The 9,712-nt window shown below is 41.6% G+C and overlaps 1 protein-coding gene across 1 annotated transcript; it reads left to right on the top strand.

Annotated features, from left to right (window-relative positions):
- The first annotated feature begins 424 nt into the window (after window positions 1–424).
- On the top strand, window positions 425–9,456 carry igbp1 (immunoglobulin (CD79A) binding protein 1). The gene is made up of 3 exons (XM_086023977.1): window positions 425–936; window positions 4,254–4,583; window positions 8,311–9,456. The coding sequence occupies exons 1-3, from the start codon at window positions 460–462 to the stop codon at window positions 8,581–8,583; spliced, it is 1,080 nt and encodes a 359-aa protein (XP_085880103.1). The 5' UTR covers window positions 425–459; the 3' UTR covers window positions 8,584–9,456.
- The last annotated feature ends 256 nt before the right edge of the window (window positions 9,457–9,712 follow it).

Here is a 9,712-nt window from a genome sequence, read left to right as displayed (position 1 = left end):
CCACCCATGGCTCCACCCCTGTTGTCAACCAACTGGTAAATATACCCACCAAGGACTGGAACAAAGTTGTAGACTAAACAACACATTTGGATTTTACATCAAAAGACATATTTGTGACCATTTATTTACATCTGGATGTGATACACAACATGGAATTAGATGATCATCATTATGTTGGGTAATGAAACGTCCCATTTTTAAGCATGCCAAAATATTGGGGGGTTAAAAGGTTAATGTAAATAAGACTTGATATTTAGCTGCATAGCCATTAATTGCAACAACTGCTCCGTTCATGTCTCCCGTGTTCCGAAAATTTCAGTTACTCATGAGCGCTATAGATAATGGATGGATGGATCATGCGTTTGGCCTAATATTTTACACCGATAGGTGGCAGTAATATCCACTTGAATCCCTGCAATGATAAAAACGAAGAAGACAGTTTCCGGAAATTGTACCAACATGGCGGAATGTGAAACAAGCGGCAGTGACAGACAGAATTCGCATTCAGGTGCCGAAGCTCCCAAATTATCGGATTTATTTGACCGCGGATGGAAGATATTTGACGAGGTAGACAATACCAATGATCCTCTTGCTTCAAACAGCGTTCAGGTCCGAGTTAAACGTGCGGTCGGGATGCTCGAAGAAACATCCAGAATGGCTGCTCAGCTGGACTTGTTCAGTCCCAATGAAGAATTGGAGGAGATCGCCACAGCGGACCTGAAATATCTGCTGAGCCCTGCACTCTTAGGCGCCCTGACCATGAAACTGACAGGTCGAGACAAACGATTGGAGATTATCCAAACAGCCCGGGCTTACTTCATGGATTTCTTGAAGAGATGTCAAGACTACAACATATCCCAGTTTCATCTGCCGGAATCGGCGAATGACAGCACAGTTCCCGACGAAGCAGCGGACAATGCCCCCTCCACCTGCATGGTAAGCGTCAAATTGACCATTGGGGCCATGAAACTAAAGGGGCTTTTATCCATGTGGCGCACTTCAAGGGTCTGGCCAACGACATTTGACACCAGAATGATGTGCTCTATATATGCACCTAAGAATGATTTTATTTATATATTTGTTTTAAATATTAAGTAGATTTCCCATGCAGATCTCTACTATGATGCAGTCAATTTTCCCAACCACCTGTGTCGCAACATCCAACACCTTAAAGACACATTGTGTAGTATAGTGCCATCTAGTGGTGAAATAATAGAAGGTAACGACCTAGGTTTGCGTGCAGTCTGAAGCATACATACTACGGTGCCTCAGAGAGACCATCCGTTGCAAGCCTACCACCAATTTCTTCAGCAGAGGTGCAAAGCACAATGTCATAAGTAGTGTTGGGCAAGTTACTTCCAAAATGTAATATATTACATATTACTAGTTACTTGCATGTGAAAGTAATAAGTACACCTTTACAATATTACTCTATTTGTAGAGTAATGCTTTACTGAAGTTTAAGTTACTTTTAAGGTACTTTTTCAAAAATCGGGGATTCATTTATTCAATAATGATTTCAAGACCTTAAAAGGAAAATGCAAAATTTGCTGCCATACTCTAGCTGGTAAAGTTAACTTATGAGCATATTTAACTATATAGTGTGGTCTATAATATTAAATGTTTTGACTCTATGGTGTGGTGGGACATCACTGCGTTTGATCAATATTTGTATCAATAAGATTTCTTTTTTAAATATAAATATTGGAACTGATATTTTGTCCAGTAAATAAATAATCACAGAATGTAAACCACAAATGAAATTATCATTACTCTCAAATTAATTTACACACTGGGGCAGGGATGGCTCAGTGGTACAGTGGTCCTTTCCCAACCGGCAGGTTGTGGGTTCAATCCCCGGCCATTGTGACCATGTTGAAGTATCCTTGAGCAAGATACTGAACCCCCAGTTGCTCCCGATGCTGCGTCATCAGGAGGGTGATGAGGTACAGTGTGAAGCGCTTTGAGTACCAAAGGTAGAAAAGCGCTATACAAGTGACAGTCAATTTGCCATTTACACACAAATAATAGTGATACATAACATATAATATATAATTGGTCTAACAAGATAGATAGATGGATGGATGGATGGATGGATAGATAGATTGATACACACAGACAGGGCATGTGTATTAAAAGCAAAAATATGTATTGAAGTCAAAACTGACCTGACCAAATGTTTTTTCCTTTTTCATTATTATTTTTTCTATTTATAATAATTGAAAGTTCAGTTATTTCTAATTTTCTTTTACTACATGGAGACAAAGTTTTGAGGTGATTTGAAAAAAAAGGTAAATAAGAAACGAGCGCATCAGACTCTAATGATGGCGTCTATTGTAGTTTGTCCGATTGATGGCGCCGTAGCGTGACGTCATTTGTCACCGGCAGATGATTTGCATTTTGATTGTGAACAGTCAATCAGAATCACTACGTTTTACATATGGCAATTGATGGCACTAAGTTCATTAAATCATATCTAAAAAGCACAGTGACTTATTTTTTTGCAGTTTATTCGCTTCGTTTTACTTAGGTTTGTTCCTGCTTGTATTTTGTGTCTATGATTTGCATTTTATTTTATGAAACCGTGACAGTGATTATTGTCACAAACAATAACTTCTCTGCGCTCTTAGCTGATGTCAATGGTGTAAAGACAATCGAATTGCTAGAAAGAGGGTTGACTAGCGCAATCACGTTGTCAGAACCGTCAGACCTACTTGTTAAATGTAAAACACAGTTGTCAATATATGTATTATGACCTTGAAATTTGTTACCAGAATCAGTAACTGTAATAATATTACAAAAAAAATCGGAGTAGCAAGTTACATTACGTCGTTACTGCCTAAATGTAACAAAAGTAACGCGTTACCCCCAACACTGATCATAACAAACGACTTCTAGTATTCCCTGCAGTGATGAAGTAAGTACAGAGCATTTCTTACACATGCTGTAGTCATGATGCTGAGGAACTACGTTCGCAGAGTTTGTCTCCTTCTGGTATCCGTAGCAGAAAGATGGCAGCGAAACATGGCAGCCTCCTGTAGGGGAGGTGCGGCTTATGTAATATAATAAGCGATTACTTCACCTACAATTACATTTTAAAAAATCATTAACGTGATATAACATTTTTTTTTTGCATATAACTGAAAATAATGGTGTGTGTTTTTAAATACTGAACATTGAAAAAGCAAGAAATCTTGACACACTTTTATTTTAACATTGGAGAAGAAGTTCATGTCCAGTGGGTCCTTCCTGTTCCATGTTCAGTCAGATTCCATCTTCATATTCCTTTAAATTCCGATTTTTTAGTGTGCTGTCCCTAAATGTCGTTCTGCTGTTGTGCATCATGTTTGTATCTGAGCATAACTAATCTCGCCTTCTTGGGGTCCATGTTGGTACCAGCCAACGCTTGTATAGCGTTGTTAGCCTAGTCACCGGCTAGCAAGCCTTAAAACAAGCCCACTCACTGCAGTCTTTCAGTCCATTCTTTAAAGTCCAGCGTCCTAAAGCGGCATTGTTGAAAAACCGATAGTGTCAACAGATAACCAAAGTACGCAATCAAAATGCAGTAGCCAGAGCGCACAAAATAGTCCATAAAACCAAACAACAAATGATGTCAAAGAAGCACTGCTTGATCCCTTTTAAATGATGCTGTTTTTTATAGATCTGTCAGTGGTGTGATTATATTACTGTCTTGTCTTTTAGTTTTGTTGTTTTCTGTTGTTCTCAGCTTTTAGCTCCAGTGTTTCCTCATGGGGGGCCTCCGCGTTGGGGGGGTGGCTGCCCTTCCCGTGGGGGGGCGTCATCGCAGGGGCTCCTTAGGTCCAGGTGACCGGGGGCCTCTACACTAGGTCTGGGGTCTCTACGGCTAATCTGGGCCGGGGGTCTCTGTGATGGCGGCACTCCCTGTGGCCCGTGGGCTGTCATTCCCCTCAGCGTGAATGAGCCCCGCTTGGGTACCCTTTCCTCATATGGTTTCTCTGTGCCTTGTCATGTCTTTTTTAACACAGTTCATCAGGTTGTGTGTGTGTGTGGGTGTGTGTGTATTGCGAGTGCTGATGTACTGGCGGATATATGTCTTTGGGTTTGTTGGGAGGGAGGGCGGTAGCGGGTCTTCCTTTTTATGTTGTGTTTTGGACATTTTTATTGGACAGCACTTTGAGTTGCATTTTTTTTTGTATACCAATGTGTTCTGTCAAGACAAGTTCGACTTGGTTTGATTTGTAATTAGGAACTATACATTTTATTTTCCTCAGGCTATGCCCAGTACATCAAACTTGGTTGCCATGGCTGCACAAAGACAAGCTAAAATTGAGCGATACAGTCAGAAGAAGGAGCTGGAGGCCAGACTGGCAGATGTGCGGAGATCTGTGGAGAGTGGACAGGCCGATGATGAAACCAGCAGAGATTTCTACTTGCTCAATGTGCGGAAATGGGTGATTGTGTGCCTGGATGAAGTACAGAGCATAGACCAGGAGATGGAAATACTCAAGAGTATGGATCAGATGCAGCTTGGGCCTGCACAGCCTGCGAGAGCGAGCAGGCCACCCATGAAACCGTTCATCCTCACCAAGGATGCTATGCAGGTGAGTTTGGCTATGGGGAGGGCTGAGCAATTCATCAAATTCAAATTGACAGTGCAATGTAGTTGAATGCAATTTTCAAATTGCCATGGCTGCAGTTTGGGGGGAAAAACTATAAAAAATACTCAGCTTCACTTCAGGTTGGTGGGTAGACTTTATTGTTTTATATGTATGTATTTAATTTACACTGGGTATGGAAAGTATTCAGACCCCTTGAAATTTTTCACTTTCTGTGTCAATGCATCCATTTGCCAAAATAAAAAAGTTCATTTTATTTCTCTTTAATGTGCAATCAGCACCCCAGCAAAACAACAGCACCCCAACAAAAAACAGAAATGTATGCAAATTTATCATAAAAGAAAAACTGAAATATAATGTGGTCATAAGTATTCGGACCCTGTCCTCAGTATTGAGTCAAAGCACCCTTTTGAGTTGGTACAGTCATTAGTCTTTTTGGTAATGATGTAACACGTTTTTCGCACCTGGATTTGGGGATCCTCTGCCATTCTTCCTTCCAGATCCTCTCCATTTCTGTCAGGTTGGATGGTGAATGTTGGTGGACAGCCATTTTCAGGTCCCACCAGAGATGCTTAATCGGGTTTAGGTACGGGCTCTGGCTGGGCCAGTCAAGAACGGTCTCAGAGTGTTTCTGAAGCCACTCCTTTGTTACTTTAGCTGTGTGCTTCGGATAATTGTCCTGTTGAAAGGTAAACTTTGGGCCCAGTCTGAGGTCCTGAGCACTGGAAGAGGTTTTCCTCCAGGATATCTCTGTACTTGGCCGCATTCATCTTTCCTTCAATTGCAACCAGTCGACCTTTCCCTGCAGCTGAAAAACACCCCCAACAAAATGATGCTCCCACCACGTTTCACTGTAGGGATTGTGTTGGGCAGGTGATGAGCAGTGACTGGTTTTCTCCAAACATAGAATTATCACCAAAAGGTTTAATCTTGGTCTTATCAGACCACAGAATCTTATTTCTCATGTGTTTTTTGGCAAACTCTATGCGGCCAAGGGCTCTATTGGGCCAATCGGCCCCAGCCGGTGGAGGGCTGCAGTGATAGTTGACTTTGTGGAATTTTCTTCCATCTCCCTACTGCATCTCTGGAGCTAAGCCACAGTGTTCATTGGGTTCTTCTTTACTTCTCTCACCTAGGCTCTTCTCCCACGATTGCTCAGTTTGGCTGGGCGGTCAGGTCGAGGAAGAGTTGCGGTCCTCCCAAACTTCCTCCATTTGAGGATTATGGAGGCCACTGTGCTTTTAGGAAACTTGAGTGCTGCAGAAATTCTTTTGTAACCACGGCCAGATCTGTGCCTTGCCACAATTGTCTCTGGACAGTTCCTTCGGCTTTATGATTCTCATTTTCTCTGACATACACTGTGAGCTGTAAGGTCCTATATAGATCTTTCCAAATCAAGCCCAATCAGTTTAATTAAACACAGCTGGACTCCAATAATGGAGCAGAACCATCTCAAGGAGGATCTGAAGAAATGGCCAGCATGTGAGTTAAATATCAAGGTCGCTGCAAAGGGTCTGAAGACTTATGACCATATGATATTTCATTTTTTCTTTTTTCATAAATTTGCAAAAATTTCTACATTTCAGTTTTTTTCTGTCAAGATGGGGTTCTGAGTGTATATTAGTGAGAAATATAATGAACTTTTTTTTGATTTTGGCAAATGGCTGCAATGACACAGAGTGAAAAATTTCTGAATACAGGCAGTCCTCGAATTACGACCCACGCACCTACGACGTTTCGACTTTACGACGCCCGTGCCTCTTCCACTTTTCTTTTGTCCCCAGCACCATAGTGACTATGTTTACATGCAGTCAATATTCGGTTTAAGGTCAAAACTCTGATTTCTGAAACATTCTGAATATCTCTGTCTCTGAACTTCTTTACTTCTGCTTGGGTATTTGCGGTGGTTGTGCGCCAATCACTGCACTTCCGCATACAAGCACTTCCTGTACTACAAAGACCAGCATTTCTTGCGGTTGAGCATGCGCAGAGTTGTGCTAAGCGCACAGTAGAGCCAAGTACAGCGTCTTTATGCTTTATATATTAATGTACAGGGAGTTCTCATTTTACGAACGAGTTCTGTTCCTACACTGGCGATGTAACACGAATTTCTGCGTATGTCGGATTTAACCGTTAAATTCGAAATATACATCAAAATACTTTGTATAAAAAAAACGGAAATAATATTCAAATAAAAAGCATAATATGCTGTACTTCGCATTACTGCTGAGAAGTGGCTGGAGAAGGAGGAGGGCGAAAAAGGTAAAGACACTGCCGGCGCGCAAAGAGACGCGATCGAGACACTCTGGGCATGCTCAACCGCAAGGAATGCTGGTCTTTGTAGTGCAGGAAGTGCGTTGTTTGGCGCAAAACCCATCGCAAATACATAAGCAGAGGTAAACAAGCTCAGAGACGCAGCACAAAAGCATACTTTTTGGAGAGAGGAGGAAACCGGCCGCTTCATTCATGTGGTGAGTCACGTGAATATCAAGTGTTATATTTGACAGTTGAAAGTAACAAGCGGAAATGACGTCCATTTGAGTCATGACGCCGTGTGTCGCCGTACAAAGTGGGTTATTCAGATGCCGTAACAACTCTGTCCGCTCAATCATGTAAACGGAATATTCAGAATGTTTCAGAATTCGGAATTTTGACTTTAACCCGAATATTGACTTCATGTAAACGTAGTCACTATGGTGCTGGGGACAAAATGGAGAAGGAGGAGGCACGGGCGTCGTAGTCGAAACGTCGTAGGTCGCGTACGTTGTAATTCGAGGACTGCCTGTATTTTCGTTTTTTAATACCAAGCATTTTGATGTAAATATCGACTTTAACAACGGTGAAATCCGACATCCGCCGAAATTCCTGTTACATCGCCAATGTAGGAACGGAACTCGTTCGCAAATTGAGGACTGCCTGTACTTTCCGGACCCACTGTATCTACTGTATTTAGTGTCTAAAGTTCAGTGCTTAAAAAGTGCAAGACCACATTTTTACATATCACTGCTTCATGAAACGTGGAAAGTTGAAGTGATGAAGCCACACATTTGTTTGCATCATTGTTATATCATTGTTATCATTGACTTATGACTTAGCGATTTTATGTTTATGTCACACTTACTTGGTAGAATTTTGTGAAGTTGTTGTAGTGAACACTAGTTAAAAGGCTGCAGTGTGTTGAGTAAGTTAATTACTCTTAATTGAAGTAGATAAATCAACTGTCTTGAATATTAATTCATGGTTCATTTGCCTTTATTTTAGCGTAAGCCTAAACTAGAAGATCCAAACTTTTATGTATACTAAATAGACTTTACAGGATTTGATGGAGTGGATCTAAATCCGTCGATATTTTGCATTTCATGCAAAATTGCTGATGGAGTTTGTTATAATTCTACGCCATCTATCAATGACGTCATTGATCGTACGTCACAGCAAACACAACTTCCTTCACTCCAGGGTTGTTCTGCGCTAACATAATGTGCATGTGAGCCCGGAAGCGAATCTATTTTTAGCCTACCGGTAAGTTGTCATGCATGTGAGAGGAACGCCGTTGCGCTGGGAGGCAGAAGTTGTGCCTCTGCGTGTCTTCCACCATTCATTAGCTGATGCCACAGAATTGTCCACTGACAAAGTGAGCGTATAGGTTGTGATGCGGATGTGATAAGTTGCAGCCGATTTCGATTTCATGTCATAATAATTGTTGGCTCTCCAGGCTCAGGTGTTTGGGGCCGGCTATCCTAGCCTTCCCACCATGACAGTGGATGACTGGTATGATCAGCACAAGAAGCATGGAGTCCTGCCTGATCAGGGAGTTCCCAGGAGGGTTGAAGTGGAGGAGGACACTGATGCAAAGGAGCGTGAAGAAGAAGAAAGGGAGAAACAAGTTGAAAACGATGATGAAGACTCTTTGACGAAGGCCAGGAAGTGGGATGACTGGAAAGACGATCATCGCAGAGGTTACGGCAACCGCCAAAACATGGGGTAGCTGCTCTGCCCAAATATGCCTTGTTCTTTGAAGACTGTTGTATTTCAAGAGGGGAGCACGTCACTCACCCTTCCGTCACTATTTCAGGCCGGCCTGGTCCGGCGGCGACAGCCAGTCAGCATCGAGAATGCACTTACTACATCACATGCACGCAAAAAAACAACACCTAAAAATAACACACACACGTGTGGTGTTTGGTGAAATAAAAACAAAATGGGATATTGTCATTGCGGCATGTGGTTCCCAAATATGTTAAACAGTATTTTATTTTTTTTTTTTTGCTTTGTTTTCTTTTTTTAACTCGAGTCTACTCGTGCTGCGCCTCTGTGTCAAGTAGTAAATACGTCCTCGATGCCAATTGGCTGCCGCCGCCGCCGACGACGGACGGCCTGAAAAAATGACAGAAGGATGACTGACAGACAGACGTGCCCACCGCTGGCTTTTTATAGCTCACCAAGACATGTGCACCTTCTTCCTTGAACTTTATGGTAGATGTGCCGCTGATTTTATCATGCTACAATTTCCATTTTTAGTCCTCTTAAGAGGATTTATGTTAAATTATTGGTCTGTCTTAAGCTTTTTCCTTTTTGGCTTGACTGAGTGGAATCCAGCTTTGTTAAATAGTTTGCAATAGTCCTGCCGCAAAGATCAACCCCTTCCATAAAACAGCAGAAACAGTCGGCTGTTGGATTGTGTGGGTGCAAACTCCAGAATACCTCCAAGTGAGTGGCTTTCAATTATGTGACAAGACTATCTGTCCAAATCATTTAGAAACACTTATGTTTTGTTTTATCTCATTCACTCTGTCTCTGGCTTCAGAGAAATTATGTCATACTTTGTAAAAAGCAATTAAATGAACAGAAATACAGTCGAGTCAATGTATCTTGTATCTGAATTGCACAACACTGATTATTTTTATGTGACGGGTGCAAAAAAATGCGATTTAATTCACAGTAAAGTCATATGAAAGATTAACACGTCAAAGATTAACAATGGCATGCTAATAACAATCAAAATTTCCAATCCAATCACAAATGTATAATACAATAAATGTTTGAGAAATACTTGTTAATGCTATGTGAGTTACGCAAACTATCCGAAGTGAGGACAACTGCACCATCTTTTGAAT

The sequence above is a fragment of the Filicampus tigris genome, chromosome 2 (assembly GCF_054856515.1).
Source record: "Filicampus tigris isolate MCC_2025a chromosome 2, RoL_Ftig_1.0, whole genome shotgun sequence".
Classification (NCBI taxonomy): domain Eukaryota; kingdom Metazoa; phylum Chordata; class Actinopteri; order Syngnathiformes; family Syngnathidae; genus Filicampus; species Filicampus tigris.
This window is presented reverse-complemented; position numbering and strand designations above follow the sequence as displayed.

Coding starts and splice junctions, on each gene's coding strand:
- igbp1 (XM_086023977.1), top strand. CDS start 460: ATGGCGGAATGTGAAACAAGCGGCAGTGACAGACAGAATTCGCATTCA. Junction 937..4,253: donor ATGCCCCCTCCACCTGCATG/GTAAGCGTCAAA, acceptor TATTTTCCTCAG/GCTATGCCCAGTACATCAAA. Junction 4,584..8,310: donor TCACCAAGGATGCTATGCAG/GTGAGTTTGGCT, acceptor TTGGCTCTCCAG/GCTCAGGTGTTTGGGGCCGG.